The sequence below is a fragment of the Hypanus sabinus genome, chromosome 14 (assembly GCF_030144855.1).
Source record: "Hypanus sabinus isolate sHypSab1 chromosome 14, sHypSab1.hap1, whole genome shotgun sequence".
In the NCBI taxonomy this organism is placed as follows: Eukaryota; Metazoa; Chordata; class Chondrichthyes; order Myliobatiformes; family Dasyatidae; genus Hypanus; species Hypanus sabinus.
This window is the reverse complement of record NC_082719.1, coordinates 51402462-51429054: the sequence shown is the minus strand read 5'-3', so window position 1 is coordinate 51429054 and position 26593 is coordinate 51402462. Positions and strand designations below refer to the sequence as shown.

Genomic DNA, 26593 nt, shown 5'->3' with positions numbered 1-26593 from the left:
GTTGAGTCTGTGGTGAGGAAGACGAATGTAATGTTAGCATTCATTTTGAGAGGATTGGAATTTTAAAGCAAGGATGTAACGTTGAAGCTTTATAAAGCACTGGTGATGCCTCACTTGGAATATTGTGAGCAGGTTTGCCCCCTTATCTTAGAAAGGTCGTGCTGAAACTGGAGAGAGTTCAAAGGAGGTTCACAAAAATTATTCCAGGATTGAATAGCTTGTCATATGAAGAGTGTTTGATGGCTCTGGGCCTGTTTTCACTGGAATTCAGAAGAATGAGGGTTGACCTCATTGAAACCCATCAAATGGTGAAAGGCCTTAATAGATCGGATGTTTCCTATGGAGGGAGATGCTAAGACCAGAGGACAGAATAGAGCAGCGTCCTTTTTGAATGGAGATGAGGAGGAAATGCTTTAGCCAACGGGTGATGAATCTGTGGAATTCTTTGCCACGGGCAGCTGTGGAAGCCAAGTATTTATGTATATTTTAGGCAGAGGTTGATAGATTTTCGTTTGGTCAGGGCATGAAGGGATATGGAGGAAAAGGCGGGAGATTGGATCAGCTTTGATGAAATGGCGGAGCAGACTTGATGGGTCAAATGTCCTGATTCTGCTTCTTATGGTCTTATGGTATTATATGCATTCACCAAAATCCCAAACATGCTCCAGCAACTAAACGTGGAGTTCCACATCTTTTAAAGTGGGCAGGCTGCTGGTGTTTCTAAGCATTTCTGAGTGATTTTATTTATTTTGAGGATTAAAGCTTTCTTTTTGATGATTAAAAATCTGCAACACTGACAGACAGAACTAGAAGCCTATCTGTTCTGTCAGGCATGTGCCATTTTAGTAGCTTGTGGATAGTGCTCATTCTTGACTACTCATGTCAAGATTGCATTGTGCCAGACCTTGATACCATGCAGGGCCTTGGTGCTAGGATTCGGGGGTTCGAGGGAAACATTTTCAGCAAGTTCTGATTTTCCTTTTATAAAGTGGCCGTTATGCTGCAGGCACTGAGGGCAGTAGTAAAGGTCCCCGATCTCTGGTGGTTTTTGTGTTTCTTTCCTTCATTGTGTCAGTAGCTTCCTCTTGGTGTTCACTACGGTCAGTCATGCAAGTCCTGATTGGAGACTCAGGAATACTGTTGCACTCAGAAGAATTCTTCTTTGCTCTTTCCATAATAATTCTATAACAATGGTGAATCCTTACTGCATTCCCTAGTCTCTACTGAGCAAATTCCAATCTACAGGACACATGACTACCAACTTCTATACACTTGATTCCACAAACAGTAATTGAATAAATGTGAGAGTCATCTAATGGTATTATGTGTGGTTATGATTGGCAAAGTGAATGTACAGAAATCCTGCTGTTTGAGAGCCATTTAACAGATAGACTTGTTCTAAAGGCTCTGGCAAGAATTGACACTTCTGTCTGTGCAGCACTGTCTATACTGCACTGATGTGCTAGCTTGGATCTTAAGTTCTAATCCAAAAGTATATCTTCTACCTCTGGCGTAGTTTCAGAAGATGGCAATAAGAAATCATAGAATGTTTAAACACTCACCTAAAATTGCCTTTGCTGATGGCACATATATCAAGTTTTCAGAGCCCAGGGATCATCATTTCTTACTGCTGGCTCATCCGCCCTACGTCAGCCCCTCAACCTCACAACCTTGATAAAACAGCATACTACTCAGCTTTAAGATTGAGTACTCAAGCTTCAGTCTAGCATATTTATTCTGAAAGTTCAGTTCTGCACAAATTTCTCTCATGCTGGCCTGGCTTGATGAATCTTACGGGTACTGTCTGTCTGTGTAGATACTATTATGACACTTCATTTAAATCAATCAAAGTAACCTTCAAATACCCAAACTATAACCCCACCTGAATATTTGCATAGTATCTGTCATTCAGTTTATGTAATTGGTAGTTGTATTTTCTGGTATAAAATAACAATCTCAAGAGAAAGTGCTGCTGGCATCATTGAAGAAGTGTCTGTGGGCATGTGAATTTCTTAGGTATCAAGGGCTACGGGTCAGTTGTTTGAAGATGAGATTAATATGGAAGGGTGTCCACTGGCCAATATGAATGCAGTAGATGAAAACTGTATTTCCATGCTGTAGGACTACATGAGTAATGTCTTTAGTAATCTTATATTGTCTGTTACAACATCTACTTGTTTGGAAATTAATTGACTATATACAGATATTCAGAAATAATATCTTTTTATGGTTGATAAATCTGTTGAATTCTTGAATTTATTTTGAATTATTTTAACTACTATTGGATAGGTTGTTGAAGCATGAGAATGATGTAACATTTTATGTGTCATGCAGAATATGAAACGACGCAGGCGTCGAGACATTTTGCGAGTGCAACTCGTAAGGATCTTTGAACTACTGGCAGATGCTGGTGTAATTAGTCACAGGTAAAGAATTAATATACAATTCAAGTTTCCTTTTTAAAAAATGCAACACAAGTGTTATGCTGTCGAAGAGAGATCAGATAAGCTTGGGCTTATTTTCTTTGAAATAAAGGAGACAAGAAGGTGATCTGATAGAAGGGGAGAGGAAAGTTCTTCTTACGAAGTGGTTGATGTCTAGATCTTACTGTCAGAGGAAGAAGTGGAATCGGATAGAACCACTGTGTTTATGAAACGTAAATGGCATGAAAGGGCAAGAAATAGAAAGATATAGACCTAGTGTGGGCAAATGTTGGCTTGGAATTGGTGAGCCAAAGAACCCATTTTTGTGCTGTACAACTCTATGACTGTAAAGAACCAATGTAGTTATTAATTGCATGATAGTGTTAAAGTTAAGTCAGCCTTAATCTTCACTAAATTTAAGTAGCTGCACTCAGCTGAGCTAGCAATGTTCCCAGTATTCATAGTGAGAAAGCACAGTGCCATGGTGGGGTTCAGTAGCTGCATTCTACATGGCTGAACGATTTAACAAAATTTACAGTCAAAGCATTATCTTTTGCTCTGACTACAATTTTGCAGCTATTCCATGCTCCTCCACCTCTCCCATTTCTAGCTAAATCACACACATCGTAAAGTTAGTGCTCTTAACTACAGGCTAAACTTTGGGCTGCTTTCTTCTCTATCATTAAGATTGAGTACTGTCATTTTAATAAAACCCATTCCTCCCGGTACCACAGATGAGACAAAAATAGGCCTGTGTAAATTTTGAAAAGGAAATTTGAATAAACGAGCAACTATTTTGACTGTTGCTAAAGTAGAGTCAAAAACCAGGCAATGTCAGCCAATTACCTCAGCTCCTAACCCTGAAAAAGCCTATGCTACAGATCAAGACTATGATGGATTTCTTGCTATATGGCTGAATAATTTTAGTGCCAATAACAGTGAAGGAACTTGATAACATCCAGGGTAAATTGGCAATGGGATCTCTAGTTTTGGCACTCACTCCTTCCATTGCCAAACTACTCCATGCACACACTGTGGCCATCCACACTCCCATTTTGAATATGGTTGGGGAACACCGAAGAAAATGCTGCAAGCCAAATTCATGGCATCATAGGTTTCAATAGGTGCATTTAATCTACAATATACATCCTGAAATTCTTTTTCTTTGCAAGCATCCACTAAAACAGAGGTGTGCCCCAAAGAATGAATGATGGTTAAATGTTAGAACCTAACCACCCCCCCCCCCCAATAGATGATGGCTCAGTTGTTCAAGATAAGAGGAAAAATAGTGGTAGAACAATAATAGCACGGGAGCAGGTAGCTACAGATTCAGGACTCCAAGGTGGGATGTTGCTTCTGTGATGCCAAAGTCAGGGGTTTCACAGAATGGCTTCAGAGAATCCTAAAAGGGAAGCGTCAACTGATGGTGGACCCTATTGATACTAATAAACATGGGTGATTATAGGGATAAATCCCTGCAAGATTGAATTTGAGTTTGGAGATTAATTAATGACCAACACCTCAAAGGTCACCATCTCAGGGCAAATTATTTCATCTTCTGACTGTCACAAATAGGAGGATGGACCCAAGGTCTTCACAGTGCCAAAGTTCAAAGTAAATTTATTATCAAAGGACATGTATGTCACTATATAGAACCCTGAGATTCATTTTCTTGCAGGCATACTCAATAAAATCAAAATAGAAAAATAACCATAAGAGAATGAATAAACAACTGCACCAACTTGGGCGTTGAACCAGTGTGCAAAAGACAACAAACTGTGCAAATACAAAAAGAAAGAAATAATAATAAATAAGTAAGCGATAAATATCAAGAACATGAGATGACAAGTCCTTGAAAGTGAGTCTGTGGGTTGTGGGAACATTTCAACGATGGGGAAAGTGAATTTGAGTGAAGTCCCTTTGGTTCACGAGCCTGATGATTGAAGGGTAATAACTGTTCCTGAACCTGGTGGTGAGAGTCCTAAGGCTCCTGTACTATCTCCCTCATGGCAACAGCAAGAAGAGAACACGTCCTGGGTGATTGGTGTCCCTGATGATGGATGCTGCTATCCTGCTTTGTGTAGATGCACTTAGTCGTAGGGAGGGCTTTTTCTGTGATGGACTGGGCTTTATCCACTATTTTTTTGTAGGATTTTCCATTTAAAGGTATTGGTGTTTGCATACCAGGCTGTGATGCAGTCCGTCAGTATACTCTCCAGTTTTAGATGTCATGCCGATTCTTCCTAAACTCTTCACAAAGTACAAACACTGCCGTGCTTTCTTCGTAACTGCACTTGCATGCCAGGCCCAGGACAGGTTCTTTGAAATGATAACACCGATGAATTTGAGCCTGCTGACCCTCACTACCTCAGATTCCCTGATGAGGACTGGCTCATAAACCTCTAGTTTCCTCCTCTTGAAGTCAATTATCAGCTCCATTGTCTTGCTGGCATTGACTAAGAAGTTGATGTTCTGGCATCACTCAGCCAGATTTTCAGCCTCCCTTCTCTGATTCGTCTCCACCTTTGATTCGGCCTACGACAGTGGTTTCATCGACAACCTTAAACCTTAAAAATGGCATTGGACCTGTGCATAGTCACACAGTTATAAGTATAAAGCGAGTAGAGCAGGGGGCTAAGCACACAGCCTTGAGGTGCATCTGTACTGATGGAGATCGTGGAGGAGATGTTGTTAACAAACCAAACTGATTGGGGTCTGCAGGTGAGGAAATCGAGGATCCAATTGCACAAGGAGGTATTGAGACCAAGGTCTTGAAGTTTATTGATCAGTTTTGAGGGGATGATGGTATTGAATGCCGAGCTGTAGTCAATGAAGAGCATCCTGATGTATGCATCTTTGCTGTCCAGATGTTCCAGCGTTGAGTGAAGAGCCAATGAGATGGCATCTGCTGTGGACCTGTTGTGCCAGTAGGCAAATTGAAGTGGATCCAAGTCGCTTCTCAGGCAGGAGTTCATATGTTTCATCAACAACCTCTCAAAACACTTCATCACTGTGGATGTAAGTGCTGCTAGACGATAACCATTGAGGCAGGCTACCATGTTTTTAGGCACCAGTATAATTGAAGCCTGCTTGAAGCAGGTGGGTACCTCAGACTGCCAAAGCAAAAGGTTAAAGATCTCAATGAACACTCCAGCCAGTTGATCGACACAGGTTTTTAGTACTTGGCCAGGTACCTTGTCTGGACTAGATGCTTTTTGTGGGTTCACCCTCCTAAAGGCTGCTCACACATTGGCCTCGGAGACTGAAATCACAGAATCATCAGGGGCTGTGGGAGTCCATGATGGTTCCTCCAAAATCTGATCAAAGTGAACATTGATTTCATCTGGAAGTGAAGCCTGTTTTTGCCTGTGTCACTTGACCTAACTTCGTAAGCGTTGATGGTATTCAAGCCATGCCACAACTGTCTAGCATCCTTCGTTGATTCAGATTTACTGTGAAATTGCCACTTCGCCCATGGAGATGGCTTTTCAGAGATCATACCTAGACCTGTTGTAACTTACTTGGTCACCAGACTTGAATGCCTCTGATCTGGCCTTCAGCAGATTGTAGATCTCATGGTTCATCCAGGGCTTTTGGTTGGGGAAGACACTGAATGATTTTGTGGTGACACACTCATTTACAACTGTTTTAATAAAGCCCTTGACAACCACGGTTGTATTCATTCATTCCGATCCACAGTTTGTAGAGCTATGGCCTCGAGGCCTGACTACTACAGATGTTCAATCCTCTGTACAGATCTAATGCAGATGCTTTGCTCTGGTGTTAATTGTGCGGAATTTGCATGTTCTCTGGGTGCTTCATTTTCCTCTGGCATTTCAAAGATAGGTGTATTGGAGGCCTATTAATCACTGTAAATTGCCCTAAGGATGTAGGTGAGCAGTAGAATCTGTCTGGTGGGGGATGGTTGGTATAATTGATAGAAATCTGGGAAGAATAAAATGGGTTCAGTGTAACTGGGTGCAAGAGCTTTGCACAGGCTTAGTGTTCTGCAGGGCCTGTTTTCTATCTCTATATGTGACTTAATGAAGTTAATGTGCTTAAAGAGTTGCAGAAAGGATTTAGATTACTGGAAGCAGTTCTAGAGAAGGTGGGACCTCTTCTTAAAAAAAAAATGAGATAACCTACAGACAGACAGCATTAGAACCAGTATTCTAGCAGAGCTAGTTTTTTGTGCTTTGAGTGTTTAGCCTAAATGATAAGTGGATGGGAATCAAACAGGATGACTAGGGATTGTGAAACAAAGTCAGAAATTAAAAAAAACATCATTAGAGTGAAAAAGCAGAAGACAAGGAAACCAAGAATGAAAGGTGATTAGGGCCAGAATATTAAACAACGCTAAGATGATAAATAACGTCAAAAGGAAATTATGAATATTTTGTATCTCACTGGTTCAAGTTTAGTTGTCATTCAATCATACCCATGAATACAGCCAAATGAAGCAGCATTACTTCGAGGCCAATGTACAAAACACAGGAACAACAGTCACACACAGCACAAGGCTATATGGTACATAAGGTATATACAGTCACAAAAAAATTAATAGTTCAAGACCCTGATATGATATTATACATGAAATAATGTAGATGAACAATTACACAAATAGCAGTAAATGGTTCTGATTTGAAAGCCATTACAGATTTGAAACTTTTTTTTATCCTGCGCAGCATGCACCTGCAGTTCACCAGAAGAATCAGCTTAAAAAACTTAGTTGTAACATTCCCTACATAGACAATAGACACAGTTTTCCAATATGATAATATATCTTTGCTGTTTGTAAGTGTTTCTGTACTTGGGGATTCTTTGAATATATGTCATTTTCACTTGTTGTTCCATTATGACTGAAGTGTTTCACTGTGATATATATCACTCACTTTGACTCAGAAATGTTCTGTAGTGTCCTTCATTTGGTTCTTAGATGCAAAAGAAAGTGTTGGGAAAATGAAACTTAGTTTTAGCAATCATGAGGAAAAGAGAATGTTCTCAGGAAGGAAATAGTTGCATTTTTATGGAGTAGTATTTCCAGATGTGAAAAATTGGGACTGGAATGAAATATATTTTCTTTACAATTTCTGCATGAAAGCATTTTTATTTTTCTTCAAAAAGAAAATTACTTGCAAATTGCAAGTTGTTCTCAATAGATTGATGAATTTATGCCTATTTTACATGCAGCTGTGAATTCTTTACACTGTTAATGTAAAAAGGAGAATTCAAATTGAAGTTGAAAGAAGTCTTTATGATAATCCATATTGTAAATAGAATTTTCCTTCTGCAAAGTTTACAATTGTGAATGGTAATTCTTTGGAACTGATTAGCTTAACTTGTAGTGAAGCTGTTCTTTTGATTTTTGGGAACTGTCTACACTTGTTGAAGAACTGCTATCAGAGAGTTCAGAATACATGTACTATAAAGAATGTGGAGTGGATGTGGAGTCAGAATTTGCTTTCTTTTGAAATCAAGTTGTTTTCACTTGCTTTGAGTCAACACCAGCTGTTACTCTGATAACAATTTGGCCTCTTTCCAGCTGATTAGGAGAAAATAAACAGCTAAATTGAATAATAGTTTTTTGCTTGAAATTATATGAACTCTTTAAAACAAATATATTTGATCTGATTGTGTTTTTTGTTGCTCTAATGTAGTATTTTCTTTTCCCTATAATCAGTGGAAGTGGAGGCCTTGATAATGAATTACATTCCCTCAATAATACTTTGTTGGAGTATGTTGATTTAACTCGGCAGCTACTTGAAGCTGAGAATGATAAGGATTCTGACACATTAAAGGATATCCGATGCCATTTCAGTGCCTTAGTGGCAAATATCATTCAAAATGTTCCAGGTAGGATAATTATAACACAAGCACTGTGAAATGCCAGGCGATTTCTTATCTGAAAAGAGACTGTATTTAGTTACTACTGTCCATTTATAAGAGCATTATATCATAACCACCTTTGGTATTATCACCTCCTTTGGTCTTTGGGCAAGCAAACTAATCTGTACCAAGGTTTACTCCAATGTGTTAAATCAGATTGTCTTAACTTTCGAGACGCACTGCAACATTACAGTTAATTTTCTGTGATATTCCAATGCCAGTAAAGAAAAATGTACCAATTGGGAGAATTTCAAAATATAAATAGACCTATATTTTGAGTCCGAAATCTTGACTGCAAACAAACAAAATAAATTGTTTCCTGATGTTATTTAACAGTTGTGCGTCAGAGGGAGATTTTAATTAAGTAATTATTTTAATTATATTACAAATAATGCGTTGTGCCAAATTTATTTTGGAATCATGCTAAAATTTATTTCTCATTTTCGTCTGTTCTTACAGTGCACCAACGCAGGTCTATCTTTCCACAGCAGAGCCTACGTCACAGTCTATTCATGTTGTTCAGCCACTGGGCTGGTCCCTTTAGCATAATGTTTACTCCCCTGGACAGGTACAGTGATAGGAACATGCAAATTAACCGACACCAGTACTCTGCATTAAAGGTATTAGACATTATTCTTTCTTTCATGATGAATATCCAGCAGTTGTCTTCTTGATTTTAATTGTAATGTGTTAATGTTGCATTTTATCTTGGATATTTGCATTAGATATGACAGATATGTATTTCTTCAGGTGAACCACATATCCTAAAGATTAACAAGTACTATTTTGATTCATATGATAACATACTGTATACTCATTGATCTGAGCTCTTTTAGCTTGTAGAAGAACAAAAGTACGTGTAACTTTCCTGCATGAATATACTGTACTTTGATTAAGTACGAGCTTCAATACAATCAGTCTCTCAGTACAAGGGGAAGTTATAATGGGTCATATTAAACACAAAGTGCTCTGCAGATGCTGTGGTCAAATCAAGACGTACAAAAAAGCTGGATGAACTCAACAGGTCGGGCAGCATCCGTTGAAAGGAACAGTCAACGTTTCGGGTCGAGACCCTTTGTACATCTTGATAATGGGTCATATGCTTGACCTGACTGCAGCCCAGGTCCAGGCACCATTCAAAAGCTCGGTCATTCCTGCGTGCAATGACCACTTGGCCAGATAGCTGCAATTCATGGTTCATGATGTTGAGATCTCCCTGGATTCAGGGATATTTAAAATTAGATTAAATGGATTGAATTGATTATAAAAAAAATAAAATTATATATTTTTTTCAAAATGAAGTCAGGAAAAGTAAAGAGTAAAGTTTTATAAATTAATTAAAATGTGAATATAATATGAATAAAATAAAAAGTCCAAAATTAACCTAATCTTTTTAATTAAAGATAGCTGACTTCATTCAAGTGAATGGTGGGACAGCCAAGTTCAAAACTAAAGAGTTGGATAAGAAATTGCATTTGGCCTCCTGCATGTTTCCGACTCTTGCACTGCAGTACACTAAAGAGAAGTTGAAGACACATTGAATAGCAGAGGTCCAATGAGCAGTGTCTGCCTCCCATTTCAATACTTTATCTGCTTGTATATTTTTTTAATTCACATGTGTACCACCTGCTGGTATCAACTAGAATGGTTTGGAATACCTATTTCTTAGAATAATTTCAGTCATTGTACAAATCACTTGAATGAACTGCATTACCACCCTTATTTTTGTCATTAAGCCACCTTTTTCAATTGCAGTGTATCACAGAAGGATCCAGGTAGCTCTGGATGCCTTCTACTTTTCCCCCCATTGGGATTGTATATGTAAACCACCTTCTCTATAATGATCTCCTGAGCAGTTTAGATTTTTAATGTGAGGCACCAACTCTATCAATTGCACTGCTATGTCACACTCCTTTTATGATCCATTTTGTTCTGTTATCTCTCCCGATCCTCTGTACACATTGCAACTTCTCTCCAGTCGTTCATACCGTGGCATATTTTCTCTGGAAGGTTAGTTTAAACTCATTTTTATTAGCCATTTCTTGATCTCAGCTCAGTTGAGGTGCAGATATTCTATTCCAGAATTGGTTCCAAAGTTCAAAGAAGCTGAGGTACTCCCATCTGTAGCATTTCATCAGCAATATTTAAACTTACTTTTAATCTTAATATTCCTGTTCACATAAGCATAAAGAGAAACCAGATTCAGCCTTCAAGCAGGATTCTAAGATGTTAGAATTGAATATCTCAGTCTGGAAAAGTAGATATATGAATGCATTTTCACAGGAATTATAAACCCAGGCACAGTGCATATATAAAACGTGTTATATATAAAACATATATAAAAGTTAAAACTTATGCAAAGTGATGTGAAGGGTACATCAAGATAGATAAAGAAAGCATACAGGATCCTGGGATTTAGAAAAACAACTTTCATACTTTGGTCGCCTGCGAGTCCATGTTAAGCTATACAGAAAATTGGTTTGGCCAGAGCTACAGGATTGTGTCCAGTTATTAGTGGTAATATTATAGGAGAAATTGCAGATTTGTTGAAAATGTCAGTTATGAGCAATATTCTTTTAAACTTCCTGGTCAGATCTGTCTTTTTAAATTGGGTAATGCTTTAAATAGTATTAGCTTTAATTTTTATCATACCTTTTGTGGCTTAGGTATACTTTAACTAAAATCTAGTTCAATCACATTTTAAAAATTTGATCATTTTAAAGTGAATATTTTGTGTAAATTATTTTAACTCTATTCCATGCATTGCTCTTTAAAAGTTATAAACAATTGGAACCAACACACACAAAATGCTGGGGAATCTCAATAGGTCAGGCAGCATCTATGGAAGTGAGCGTAGTCGACGTTTCGGGCCAGAACTCTTCATCAGGACTGGAGAAAAATAGATGAGAAGTCAGAGTAAGAAGGTGGGGGAGGGGAGGAAGAAACACTAGGTGGTAGTTGAAACTGGGGGGGTGGGGGGGGAGTAAAAAGCTGATAAGTTGGTTTGTGAAAGAGATGCAGGGCTAGAGAAGAGGAAATCTGATAGGAGAGGTCAGGAAAGAAAGAAAAGGTGAAGGAGCATGATAGGCAGGTAAGGAAATAAGGTGAGAGAGGGAAAAGGGAATGGTGAAGGGGAGAGCATTACTGAAAGTTTGAGAAATTGATGTTCGTGCCATCAGGTTGGAGGCTACCCAGAAGGAATATAAGGTGTTGCTTTTTCAACCTGACTGTAGCCTCATTGCGACTGCAGAGGAGACCATGCACTGGCATGTCAGAATAGGAAAGGGAAGTGGAATTAAAATGGGTGGCCACTGGGAGATCCTACTTGTTCTGGTGGATGGAGCGTAGGTACTTAACAAAGTGGTCTCCCAGTCTACATCGGGTCTTACCGATATGCAGGAGGCCACACTGGGAGCACTGGATTCAGTAAATGACCCCAACAGACTCACAGGTGAAGTGTCACCTCACTTGGAAGAATAGTTTGGGGCATGAACAGTAGTGAATTATAATTTTTGGTTGACTGAAAGTCGAAATTCTTTCATGCCACTGATGCTATAAGGTTTTTGGATGTCAGAGCATTAGGGAATGTGAACTGTTACCATCACCCATTTTTATGGCTGCATCGTATTACAATCCTTGCACTGCAGGACTTAGATTTGGGTTTAGGGATATTGAAATACATATGTTCAATATACTATGTCTATAACCATGAGTTTCAATCCCATCTTTCATTACTGCAGGCAATGTCAGCTGTACTATGTTGTGGACCTGTGTCAGATAATGTCGGTTTGTCTTCTGATGGCTACCTGTATAAGTGGTTGGATAATATTCTGGATTCCCAGGAAAAAAAGGTAGGAAACCTGTTTTGATTAAATGCTCTGTGATGTTAAGATACATCCGTGGATGTGCTGGGACACGTCATCAGCGATGTAAGCCTGAGATCATTGGGTGTTTCAGGTCTTTCAACATCAGACATCCTCACCCAGGCGACCTAGCCAGGGATGATTAGATCTCGACTTGTGTCCCGGCAGTATAGGTCCACGGTTCACACCTCCATCCATTGCTATCTGGAGGCGCACTCAGAAGCATCTGTGCTGGTCCTGATGGCTTTACTCTTTGCAGCCCCCATTTTGCTAAGGAGGGAATAGGGGCTGCAAAGCGAGCAGCTAGCAAAACTTCTACAACCCACTTCTATGGGCTCACCATGTGTTCTCCACCCCTGTGTCTGGCACTGGTATGCCAGTTCCTGGTATTTGACCACCTTGCATTCAACCACCTCCTCAATTTGGTCTTCCCAAGGCACTGTTAATTCTACCATGACTACCTGCTTCAAGGTTTCTGACAGAATGACCATGTCAGGCCTCAGTGATGATGATGTGATGAAATCAAGAAACTTTACTTTCTTGCCAAGATCAACTTTCAGTTGCCAGTCAAATGCTGTGGGAGCAAGCCTGCTGGTGATTTGGTCTGAGGCTGTGGTTGGTCTCCAATTTTGTCAAAGGCTATGGGCTCCAGTCGTAATATTGAAAACAAAACAAAATTATTGTATCTCATTGCTTGTGTTCTGAAAACTCATTAAGTGAAACGTAATATGATAATGTATGTAGATTTGCACTGTGTGAATTTAGTGCCATCTTTGAAGGAAAGATTGTTTAATACAGAATGCTTGTGCTAAAATTAAGCAGCGGCTCATATAACTCATAATTGCCCCTGCTTGTTTTAGCAGTAAGCATTGTTTTGTGGACTAATTTATCACATAATTAATAAATTCTAATACCATGTTTCAATATCATCTTTTTGTTTTAGGTTCATCAGTTAGGTTGTGAAGCGGTAATGCTCTTATTGGAGTTGAATCCAGAACAGAGTAATCTGATGTACTGGGCTGTAGATCGATGTTATACAGGTTCAAGACGTGTGGCAGCTGGATGCTTCAAAGCAATAACCAATGTATTCCATAACAGGTATGAGTTTAATTTGTTACATATTGATGATTAGCGAATAATAGATATGTACACCTCTTGATGCACATGCCTATTCAAAAGGATGCATTGATTTTTTTTTAAATTGTTGGGTTTATTCAACAAATGAAAATCTGCTTTTATTTACCATAAGTCATAAATGTTTATAAATTGACCACTGGTTGGGAAATAAGAATTAGTTCATATTGAGCTGCAAGTCAGGAGTAGATGGGCAGTGACTTGGCCACCACTGCTGACCCACCAAATGGAATGTGTAGTGGTTAAGTATCGAAACACTCTGTGAGGATTGGGCTCCACCTGTCAACATCTGCTCCTGTCCAAAAGCTATGGTTGCCTCATCAAGTAACAGTAGAGTGCACCCTGGTGTATAATGCAAGCAAGTTTGATGTTAATTAACTAACTTTTTATTGCACTTGGTAGTCATGAGCAATTGAACTACATTCATATTCCTCCTATTTATTCGTATGATTTGAAATTTCAGATCATTTATAGAAAACAGTTCCTGGAGAAATGAAATCAAACACAGAACCAAACCGGTGTATCTCCAGAATGACATTTACATTGCTCTGGTGTAGATAGACCTGTTGCAGACGAGTACCACTCACCTTTATGAAATGCACAAGATGAACACTCAGTGTGTAGAGAAATCTGAGAGTGCGGTGATTTATTATAATGGAAAAACCATGGCTTGAAGTGCAAAGTTCTCGCCATGGTAGAAAATAGTAATCTGCAGAATCTCTAGTGTTAGCTTTACACTGATGTACACACGTTCCCTTGAATATCCACTTTAGTATTATTGTTTAGTTTCCCTCTGTGCTCTGTCTTCAGCTTTGAATCTTCATTAAATATTGTACTATATAAATATGTTAGTGTGTTTACCCAAGGTTGGTACTATTTAATTAAGTATTTGTTCATACATGCTTTGCTTGTAGTAATTGTAGCAAGTCTTGTTCGGCATCTCACCTTTTAAATTTAATAATGCATGTCCTTGTGGAATTTCCTCACAGGGATTACCAATTTGACACAGTGACCCTGCTAAACCTGATACTTTTCAAAGCAGCTGATTCATCCAGAGAGATCTATGAAATTGCCATGCAACTGCTGCAGGTATGTGCATGTTTTGTAATGGAACGAGTGGAATTTTTTAAATGAAAAATGCATAACAATTTAAAGTATGTTTCCTTTCATTATTAAAACTTAGCAAAAATGTTTAATTCTATATCTGAATATTATGAATTTTGTAAATGTGTAATGATATTTCATTAACAGTATTCTCTCCTTTTCATCAACTCCAACACAGAAGATTCATCAAATTCAATGATCTGTAAATGCATGTGGAAATTCCATTACAGTTCACAGTCATTCTGAATTTAGGGATTGGAGTATATAATCTAAGACAATAATTCATGGTGTGTCTGAAATATTTCTCAATATGAGTGATGAATTGGATGGAAAAACATTTGTAAGGAGTAACAAACCAGTTTCAAAGGTGGAGTTCAGCAGCATCTGTGGAGGGAAATTGACAGTCAATGTTTTGGGTTCTGATCCTTGGAATGAAAGAAGAGATAGCCGGTATAAAAAGATGGGTTGGGGTGGAAAGGATAGCAGATAATAGGTGGATTTAGATGAGCATTGTAAAAAGACAGATGAGGGGGAGAGTGGGAAATGATATAAGATGCTGGGAGAGAAGGTAGGTATATGTGACAAAGGACGAAATTTGACAGGAGTGGACAGTGGACTGTGGAATAAAGGGAAAGGGGTGAGGAGAGGAACTGGAGAGAGGGATATGTGAGTGATAGATCGAGAAGGCTGGAGAGGAGAAAGATAATGGATGATGGCTAAATTGATAAGGAAGTAAAGGGGAAAAAGAGGGAAGTGGTTACCGAAGGTTAGAGAAATGGATGTTCATGTGGTCAAGTTGGAGACCACCAAGGCGAAAAATGAGGTGCTGTTCCTCTAATCGCTGTCTAATCTTAAATTGGCAGTAGAGCAGGATGTAGTAGGTTTCTAGTATCTGGTCAAAGCACAACAGCATCACCACTTCAGAATCAGGTTTATTATCACTGGCATGTGACTTGGAATTTATTAACTTAGCAGAGGCAGTTCAATGCAATATATAATTTAGAGAAAAAATAAATGAAATAATAAAAAATGATGAATAAATAAATTACAGTATGCATATATTGAATGGATTTAAAACATGAGAAAAAGCAGTAATACTGTATATTTAAAAAAAGAGTGAGGTAGTGCCCAAAGTTCAATGACCATTTAGGAATTGGATGGCAGAAGGGAAGAAGCTGTTCCTGAATCACTGAATGTGTGTCTTCAGGCTTCCGTACCTCCTTCCTGAAGTTAACAGTGAGAAAAAGCATGCCCTGGGTGCTGGAGGTCTTTAATAATGGACATTGCCTTTCTAAGATATCGCTCTCTGAAGATCTTTATAGGTACTTTATAGGCTAATACCCAAGATGGAGCTGACTAGATTTACAACCCTCTGCAGTTTCTTTCAGTCCTGTGCAGCCATACCAGACAGTGATGCAGACTGTCAGAATGCTTCCTAAGCAGATTGAGGCATGTGAGTCTCCCCACTCCCCCTCCCACTATTTTAACCAATTTTTACAGGAGCACCAGAAGAGTATCCTAACTAACTGCATCACCATCTAGCATGGGAATTGCAAGGCATCTGATCACTAGTCCCTACAAGGGTTTGTAAGGACTGCTGACAGGATCTCTTCCACCCATTAGACATATTTATCTGGAATGCTGCATTTGTAGGGCCCTTGGTATTGTCAATGATCCCTCCCATCCATCCAGCAATCTCGTTTAACCCTACCATCGTGCAGGAGGTACAGTAGCATTGGGACAGGGCCTGTTAGGATGGTTAACAGCTTCTTCCTCCTGGCCATAAAACTACTGAACTCCTTCCCATTACCCATATGAAGTGCCAGTAGCATTATATTGTTTACTTTTTAATTTGGATCATATATGCACTTTATTATTTGTTAATTTATTTGTGGCAATATTCATTTATGTGTTATGTGTGAGTTGTTCTGTGGAATTCTAAGAATATATAGAGAGCTATTTTGATAATATTTCTGAATAACTAATGTTAAGGAAATTATACAAAGAACATGTTTAATAAACCTTGTATTGGAGAATTAAGATGAACATTCAACATATGATGATAATGCCCTCGGCATCCCTAATATGCCTTCTGAATTCTTTCCCTTTGACTCTTCACACTACCTTTTTAAAAAGATCTTTGAATCAGTAGAGCAGCAAGTGTTTTTATTCTTGGTTCCACTTTTAAATTTTGATATTTGGGTTAATTTATTTTAGATCTTGGAGCCCAAGCTATTTCGCTATGCCCACAAGCTGGAAGTACAACGAACTGATGGAATATTAAATCACCCTTCTCCATTACCACATCTGTACTCTGTTTCCTACTATCAGTTATCAGAGGAATTGGCAAGGACTTACCCAGAGCTTACGATCTCAGTCTTCTCAGGTATAGTTCACTTGTTGCATCTGTGACAGTTCCTCTCTTTCTTTTCTGAGAGATTATGGCGCAGTAACAGGCCCTTCTGGCCTTACTAGCCCACGGCTCCTAATTACATCATACGACTGATTAACCTACTAGTCTATATGTCTGGAATGTGGGAGGAAACTTGTGCAATCACAGGGAGAACATACAAACCCCTTACAGACAGTGGCGGAAATTGAACCTGGGTCGCTGGTGCTGTAACCCTTTTTATTAACTGTTACACTACAGTGCAGCCCTTTGTGGAAGCAGTATTTCAAATTTGCTTAAGGTTATCATTCTTGAAAAGTCATTTATTTTGTGCCTATTTAAAAAAAATCATAAAGGTCTTTTTTTCTTTTATTGCAAATAATGTTTTAATAGTTTTAAAAGAGTCTAATTAAATACTGAACATATTATTATCATTGGCAAATTTGGTAAACTTTTATAAATGTACCATATTTTCATTAATTATAAATATCTTATTTAGGCTTTTTACATTTCAGATTATTACATATAATCTTGATGATAAATCAATATAAAATATTCATAACTAGTATAATGATGGCATGTTTACAAAAGTGTATGCAAATTTGACAATTTGAATATTCTTTTCATGTGAAAATGATATCTGCCTTGTGTTGCCAGAAGGGTTTGATTAAAAACATAAACAGTAATTCCCATGGATTTCAGTTCCTTAATGTTCTTCTAATTTTTGTCTATGCTGTGCTCATTTTACAAGTATTGATTCAATTCAAGGTGTTTTGACTGACCATGTCATTTATCCAAGATGTATAGATCGCCAGTGGAATCTATAGTATTCCATAAAGAACACAGACATACTTTATTGATCACGAGGGAAATTGAGTTTCGTTACAGCCGCATCAACCAAGAATAGTGAAGAAATATAGCAATATAAAACCATAAATAATTAAATAAAATAAGTTAATCATGCCAAGTGGAATTAAGTCCAGGACCAGCTTATTGGCTCAGGGTGTCTGACACTCTGAGGGAAAAGTTGTAAAGTTTGATGGCCACAGGTAGGAATGACTTCCTATGACGCTCAGTGTTACATCTCGGTGGAATGAGTCTCTGGCTGAATGTACTCCTGTGCCTAACCAGTACATTATGGAGTGGATGGGAGTCATTGTCCAAGATGGCATGCAACTTGGACAGCATCCTCTTTTCAGACACCACTGTCAGAGAGTCCAGTTCCACACCCACAACATCACTGTCCTTACGAATGAGTTTGTTGATTCTGTTGGTGTCTGCTACCCTCAGCCTGCTGCCCTAGCACACAACAGTAAACATGATAGCACTGGCCACCACAGCCTCGTAGAACATCCTCATCATTGTCCGGCAGATGTTAAAGGACCTCAGTCTCCTCAGGAAGTAGTGACCGCTCTGACCCTTCTTGTAGACAGCCTCAGTGTTCTTTGACCAGTCCAGTTTATTGTCCATTCGTATCCCCAGGTATTTGTAATCCTCCACTATGTCCACTCTGACCCCTTGAATGGAAACAGGTCACCAGTGCCTTAGTCCCCCTCAGATCCACCACAAGCTCCTTAGTCTTTTTCACATTAAGCTGCAGATGATTCTGCTCGCACCATGTGACAAAGTTTCCCACAGTAGCCCTGTACTCAGCCTCATCTCCCTTGCTAATGCATCCAACTATGGCAGAGTCATCAGAAAACCTGAAGATGGCAAGACTCTGTGTTGTAGTTGAAGTCCGAGGTGGAGATGGTGAAGAGAAAGGGAGACGGGACAGTCCCCTGTGGAGCCCCAGTGCTGCTGACCACTCTGTCTGACACACAGTGTTGCAAGCGCACGTACTGTGGTCTGCCAGTCAGGTAATCAATAATCCATGACGCCATGGAAGCATCCTCCTGCATCACTGTCAGCTTCTCACCCAGCAGAGCAGGACGGTTGGTGTTGTACGCACTGGAGAAGTCAAAAAATATGACCCTCACAGTGCTCGCCGCTGTGACACAGAAGACCACCTCAACCACAGCACTGTTCTTGACATGAGTGTCCTAGACACTCAGCTACTCCACAGGGAATTCCATCCATCTAGAGCAGGGGTTTCCAACCTGGAGTCCACAGACCCCTTGCTTAATTATATTGGTCTGTGACGTAAAAGAAGCTTGGGAATACTTGGGATCTTGAGTAATATAGGGCATGATCTTCACTGTGTGACTACTCCAAGAAAACTACAGGCAAAGGACAATGCCAATTGCTATTTATCTCCTTAAATCTCAATAAAGACCTTACCTCCACCAATCAGAAGGGCCTATGAAGTACTTCAAATTTGATTGTCCAGGGAAATTTATCTCTGAATACATTTGCTCCAAGACGCTATGGAAGTTGTATTGACCCAATACTTCTCTCAATCTTTCTCACCTCAGTGTTGAAACTTTTCTTCAATAACCTTCAAGTTGGAGCAGAGCTAATTCCTGTAACTAATTAGAAAATGTTCAAACTGAGGTGAACTCCAGAACCAAGCAGATAAAGCTTGCATTTGCACATACTCAGAAGCTTTATCAGTTAGTGCCCATGGTAATATCAGTTCATTCACTGAAGCATGTGAGTATGAGCCTCACATTCAATGTCTGCAAGTTCTTTGCCAATCTACTCCCTCCACCCATCTGTCCACTACCATGCTGTCCTCTGATAATGAAGGTTCACAAGCTCCTGGAAAGCTGGACTGCTCTCATTTCAGAAGCCACCTCTCAGCAAAACAGAAATTGATAATAAATTTTATGGTAGCTTAAAAACACCAGCATAGCCTTTGCTCAGTTGAGAGGAAAGATGTATTTGAAAATCAAAACCTCAACCTATTTAAAGCTATGGTCTGCTGGGCAGCAGTAATCCCTGTTTCTGAGACCTGGATCACCTACAGCAAGCCTCTCAAGCTAAGTACTGGGAAAAAAAAGTATCATCAACATTGTCTTTGGAAAATCTTCCAAATTCACTGAAAGATTGAATGAAACAACATCAGAATCCATTTCCAAGCCAATATTGCCAGCATTTAGGCCATGGTTACTGAGTCAGCTGTCGTACCCAACATTTTGACTTGCAAAACAAACATTCCATTCTATGCTCTTTTGTGAGAGGAAATTACCTAATAGCCAGGTATAAAGAGTTATTGAAATGCACAAAGCTTCCTTGAAGAAGTACATCATCACTGGCGTCTTGAGAACCTCTGGCCTATGACTTCTCATGTGGATAAGGAACATGATGGGTGGTAATGAGTACCTTGGGGCCATGCGGTGGGACCATCATAAGCTTTGTGTATGTGACAGTTGAGGACATGTATGCACTCTTTCTTTCAGTCTCCTCCTTATGTGTAAGAGTCTGCAATTTTCATATTGGCTTTATAAGCCACCTCAAAACCAGAAGGGAAATAAGTTATTTCTGTCCCTGAGAAGATGTGGTTTGTTTTTGCTCAAACCAGTATTACTAATATGATACAATACTTAGGTCTAAAAATGTTTATAATTGGAATTAAGGAGATTGAGAGGGGATCTGATTGAAACATATAAGATTATTAAGGGATTGGAAAAGATAGAGGCAGGAAATATGTTCCAGATGCTGGGAGAGTCCAGTACCAGAGGGCATGGTTTGAGAATAAGGGGTAGGTCATTTAGGACAAAGTTAAGGAAAAACTTCTTCTCCCAGAGAGTTGTGGGGGTCTGGAATGCACTGCCTCGGAAGGTAGTGGAGGCCACTTCTCTGGATGCTTTCAAGAAGGAGCTAGATAGGTATCTTAGGGATAGGGGAATCAAGGGATATGGGGACAAGGCAGGAACTGGGTATTGGTAGTAGATGATCAGCCATGATCTCAAAATGGCGGCGCAGGCTCGAAGGGCCGAATGGTCTACTTCTGCACCTATTGTCTATTGTAGGTGTTTTAGGAAATTACTGAATTGACTTTAGAAAATTTGGTATTGAATTACGGTATTGTTGTTTTAATCCACAGAAGTCAGTCACAGAATCCAAACAGCACACCCTGCTGGTCGGCAAGTAATGTTGCACTACCTTCTGCCCTGGATGAATAACATTGAATTGGTAGATTTCAAACCCTTGCCTTCCGCAAAGACTATGGATGAAGCTGACGCAGTTTACATGAAAGACAGGGAAATGATGACTAACAGCAGGCGCTGGCTGAAAGGGGAAGGTTGGGGATCTCCACAAGCTACTATCATGGTGCTAAATAACCTGATGTATATGACAGCAAAAGTAAGCATAATAATATTGTTTTCTTTTCAAAGGAAGTTTGCAATATCATAAAAAGTATTAATCAAAGAATGCATAATGATTCATTAAATATCAAAAGTTTTATTGCATGAAAAGGTTGTGATTTTTAAATATGGTGGAACAGGTTTTTACTCTGAGATTCCTTACCAGTTATAATATTCTTGATTTTGTCAGTCATTTCCTCAAACCTTTAGGTTGAGTACAGAAATAGGTTTGGCAAGATTTGTAATCATCTTAACCATAATTATAGAAACATTAATAGATCTGACATGCCATGATGCATGAAATTACTGTTTTTTTTGTGGAGTGATTTCTAAATTCTGTATTTTTGGGAAAGAATAGAATGGATTCTAGATAATTGAGACCAGTACATTTCTTGGCTCAATTAAGTGGCTGCCCCAAATAGCTAAAATTTCATGAAAATAGTTTAGGAGGTATAAAAAAAGACAAACTACTATTTCACTGAGTAACAAATTATGTATTTTAAGTGTAATACAAAACAAATTGGAACACTATCAATATTGCTATAGTATTATAAGACTGTGTATTAATTCCTAATAATTATCAACGGAGCAATTCATCCGGTGTACGCTGAGGTGTTCTTTTGATTGACTGTAAATGAACAAATCAGCACAGACACCTAGTGTAGATAGTGGACTACCTTCATAAAATCCTTTCAATGGTTGCATTCTCCGAATCTTCATTTTCACTGTAACATTCAAGATGATTGTTGATACCTTCAAATTCTTTGTGGTCCCTAATTTTTTGAAGTAGTGAAATCATTTCATTTTCGTTCCTGGCTCTTTCTAGCATCTTCAAGCCTGAATCTTACCAACTGTCAGTGGGTGAAAAATTTACTGAGTTTTGAAAACAAGCACATGCAACTGATGTTATTTTAAAACTGTTCACTCTAAACATCGTGTAGACAGCCACACACGTGCATGCAACTGGCAGTATTTAGAAACTGTTTGGCAATAATCCCCTGTCCCATTAATGCAGTATAGAGTCTCAAATAAATGAAGGGAATCCCAGCTATTTTCTCAATTAGTTTTTGTAGCTTAGGAGCTATCACAAATAAGCAGCTGCCTTGAATAACCAATGGCCCAATTAAGTGGAAGCCGCTATTTTGTATCCCTAAGTTCAGTTATATCAGAATCGGATTTATTACCACTAGCATGTGACGTGAAATTTGTTAACTTAGCAGCAGCAGTTCAATTCAATACATAGCGGAGAGAGAAAAAAATAAAATAAAAATAGTAATAAATAAACAAGTAAATCAATTACGTATATTGAATAGATTAAAAAACGTGCAAAAACAGAAACACTATGTTTTTTTAAAAAAGCGAGGTAGTATCCAAAGATTCAATATCCATTTAGGAATCAGATGGCAGAGGGGAAGAAGCTGTTCCTGAATCGCTGAGTGTGTGCCTTCAGGGTTCTGTACCTCCTACCTGATGGTAACAGTAAGAAAAAGGCATGTGCTGGAGGTCCTTAATAATGGACGCTGCCTTTCTAAGACGCTACTCCCTGAAGATGTCCTGGGTACTTCGTACTGGGTACTAGTTGGCATATCTCACTCCTGTACATCCTCTCACCACCACCTGAAATTCTACCAACAATGGTTATATTGTCAGCAAATTTATAGATGGCATTTGAGCTATGCTTAGCCACACAGTCATGTGTATATAGAGAGTAGAGTAGTGGGCTAAGCACACGCCCCTGAGGTGTGCCAGTGTTGATCGTCAGTGAGGAGGATATGTTATTACCAATCTGCACAGATTGTGGTCTTCCAGTTAGGTTAGGAAGTTGAGGATCCAATTGCAGAGGGAGGTTCAGAGGCCCAGTTATAATTATTAAAAATGCCTAATCTTTGGGACTGGCAACATTTCCATGTTATAATCTCTATTTGATATGCAACCACAATGATGCAAATTAATTCTTTTAGTATGTCAAAATTGATAATGAAAGTACACATTGTCCTGATTGTGAATGTTCCTTTCCTGCCAGAGTTTATAGTCTATTTTTTTGTTAATGTTTAATTTATTTGTCCTTGACAGTATGGTGATGAGCTGGCATGGTCAGAGATAGAGAATGTGTGGACAACACTGGCAGACAGCTGGCCCAAAAACCTGAAAATAATTCTGCACTTCCTTATCAGCATGTGTGGTGTGACAAGTGAGCCCAGCCTTTTGCCTTATGTAAGTAAATGTCATGGAGTGTCTAAATTACTTGTTACGTCCAATTGTCCTCATGCATTTGTTTGCAATGTGTAATTAACACTTGTAAATCAGTACGTAATTATTTTACAGATTTTCCTTCATACAGAGAAGTGCTTTTTCACAGTACATTTTTTATTTGTATTTCTTTTAAATGGATGTTGGAATTTTTTTTATATCAGTTTGTAAATGTGGTTTTCTTTGTTTTTTATCCATGAGTGTTGATCAATTGAGTAAAGTTGAGCAGCAAAAGGGGCTACAGCATGATATGCAATCTGTGTTTTATTGTTTAGGAAGGTGCAATCTCCTTCACTTGTATATTTTCACCTCGGTGTTCATTTACTATTTTCATAAATAGTCATTTTACTGGAAACAATGTAAGAATTATTAGAAATAAGAAGGACCCTTTAGGCCTACCAAACCAATCTTCCTTTGAAGTCAACATCCACCAAGTCGGTTTGTTTTTAATCTCATTATTTTTGTAAAGCTTAATGTATCACAAATAAGATGATATATATCAACATAATAGTATTTTTCACAATAATTTTCTCCCCTTAATTATATGTTTACTTTTCTACATTTGCCCATTTACAACCTTCTGTTTTGCCTTAGGCTAATGAGCATAGGTTTTTGTCAGTGTTCTTATGAAGATAGCTCTGCAAATGTGGATGCTAGACTGAGCTGATTATCCTTACAATTTCTCATTGCTCTCCAAGAACATGAACATATAATGTAGGTTACCTTCTGTTTAATATATGTAATTTGTAATATATGCAGAATTAGCTCTCTTTACACTGATTCAGAAACAGAGCAGGAATTTATTGGTTGACATTTATCCATTGTTGGCCAATATTCTGAACCAACACCCCACAACAAAGTATGTCACTAAGGTTTGTGTAATCTTTGATTATAATTGCCTGTGTGTTGCAGCAGTGACTACATTTTATAATGAGTACACTGAGTTGGGTGTAAAGTACAAAGAACATCCTGATATTTCCTTTTATACTATCCAATCCTGAAGCCATTCTGGATGCAGTTCAATGTTCCATATCATCTTTACTCATGATTCTTAGTTTAAGTATTGCTTCACTCTAGGGTGAGTGCCATCAAGCAAGATTGAAATTGACTGTCTATCGATAATCATGATAAACAATAACTGATGCAGCACTGTAGCATAGCAGTTAGTGTAATACTATTATAGCAACAGCAACCTGGGTTCAACTCCACCTTGTTTGTAAAGAGTCTGTACATCCTACCCCGTGTCTGCGTGGGTTTCATCCAGATGCTCTGGTTTCCTTTGCATTCCAGTGGCGTACAGTTTAGTAGTTCAACATGGTGTAATTGGATGGTCTGGGCTCATTGGGGCAAAGGACCTGTTACTGTGAGGTTAAATGATATAAATTGTCTGGGTTTACTGGAATTTTAAACCATTCAATTAGTGGGCATACTTTATTAGAGAACTCAATATTTACATTTGAAAGTCAAGCTGAGGAAGAAAACCTTTACAGATGTTGTTGGATGCAAGTGAAACAATAGAATGGATTATAGGAAGAGAACTGGCAGTATGTAATCTATTGAAGTATTCTTTTATGAAAATCTTCATTTCTAATAAAAAATGAAGAGCAAGTTCTCCTAAAATTACTTACAGTATATCAGACAGATAATAAAGGTGACATAAGTCAACGTTGTTTAATTGTATTATGATATTGTTGAAGGTAAGATGCTAAGTTGAGTATGATTTGATGGAATATCAGCTCAGAGTTAATTCTGTTATTGCCATGAAGTATTGGCCTTAATAATCTAGCTCACGAAGGAAGGTAGAAAGTGATGCACTTCTCCAGAGATCACAAATTACTTCTTGATCGTAACTCTTGTTGTGTCTTTGCAGATCAAAAAAGTAGTTGTCTATCTGGGGAGAGATAAAACAATGCAGTTGTTAGAGGAGCTGGTTGAAGAACTGCAGCTGACAGATCCAGTCAGCTCAGTGGTAATTCACATGGATAACCCACCCTACTATCGCATCACCTCTAGCCACAAGATCCCGTCTGTCACCTCAGGTAACCATGGTTTACCAGTATACAAAGGACAATGTTGTTATTTCTAGTTTTGTGTAGTTATCATGAAAGATTGCTTGTTCTTCATCTTCCAGTTGATAATTTTATTATTGTATTTTTAATTTAGAGTTTTTTTATTATAAATTGAGATTGATCTTTTTCAGGCCACTCTTGCCCCATCCAGTTTCATTCTTTTTGTAATGTTTAGGAACCACTTCCAGTAGCAATACAATGGTGGCTGGACATGATGGTCATCAGGACAGTAAATTAGCGAAGGATCCTACGATTGAAGAAAAGTATGTACTTTAATTAAAAAAAAACATTTTCTGAGCATGTTATTTTTAACTAAGCAAGCTGGAGATATTGTCACTATTTTTCTTGCCTTTGATTTAATATTCCTGCAGTCTCTGCTTTTCAGTTCTTTCCCATTCAGGAAGATGAGGGGGTTTCTCTCACTATCCTGGCCAGTAGTTATCCCTGAAGCAATTCCTACCTTACACAAAATATCAACATGGTACATCTTTTGCCTCCACATACTGAAATCAATGGAAGAAATTTCCCATAACCTGACATTGTTTGACCCACTGAGCTTTTCCCCTTCTGTTTTTTGTTCCAGATTCAGTGGTCTATTTTTTCTTAGAATTAAGGATCTGGTTACCATTACTGTTTGTTGGCATTTATTCTTTGCGACTCATTCCTTATATTTCTTTAGTGGTTGCTCAAAAGCATTATTTCACTGGTTTACTTTAGACTGGGTAGAGATAGTGAAATTTATAGTGAGTGCAAGTTGTTATTCTCTTTTTTTCTTTTATTTTCTTAAACCTCTCACTGACTGCTTGACTGTCTCATTAATCTCTTGAGTAGAGAAACACTAATAGATATCCTAGTGTTCGTCTCCCCTCTGTTCCTGTTGACCCTTCTCTATGGCATTGAAAGTAGTGGGAATTTCCTGATGTGGTAATTGAACCTACAGGCTTCTGTTTTAAACTGTCTGTCAGAATATTACTATCACTTCCCAAATCTTCAGTCCAAAGGTGATGAGGGACTTCTGTAAGTTGAAGCAAAAGTCAAAAACTTCTGCTATCTTGTTGAAGAGAACATTAACTTTGAAGTTAACTTCTCCCAAGTCATTGGTACAATTCTGCAAGTTTGTATTATAGTTCAAGATGTAGAAGTCTGAAGGGAGCATCACAGCAAGTGCTAAAGAATGTTACAGTTGTAAAGGTTTGACACAAACTAGTCACTTCAAGATGTGACA

The 26593-nt window shown here is 38.5% G+C and overlaps 1 protein-coding gene across 10 annotated transcripts in view; it reads left to right on the top strand.

Annotated features, from left to right (window-relative positions):
- Positions 1–26593, top strand: part of fryl (furry homolog, like) — a 346929-nt gene that overhangs the window by 209517 nt on the left and 110819 nt on the right. For all 10 annotated transcript variants that reach the window (XR_009515656.1, XM_059989161.1, XM_059989159.1 and 7 more), the window contains 11 exons: positions 2335–2426; positions 8104–8276; positions 8769–8929; positions 12050–12160; positions 13116–13270; positions 14296–14395; positions 16628–16796; positions 20788–21047; positions 23123–23263; positions 25170–25338; positions 25544–25631. Coding sequence is in view for 9 of the 10 variants with exons in the window: in XM_059989161.1 (XP_059845144.1) it covers positions 2335–2426; positions 8104–8276; positions 8769–8929; positions 12050–12160; positions 13116–13270; positions 14296–14395; positions 16628–16796; positions 20788–21047; positions 23123–23263; positions 25170–25338; positions 25544–25631 (1619 nt within the window). In the remaining variant the exon portion in view is untranslated. The remainder of the gene's footprint in view (positions 1–2334; positions 2427–8103; positions 8277–8768; positions 8930–12049; positions 12161–13115; positions 13271–14295; positions 14396–16627; positions 16797–20787; positions 21048–23122; positions 23264–25169; positions 25339–25543; positions 25632–26593) is intronic.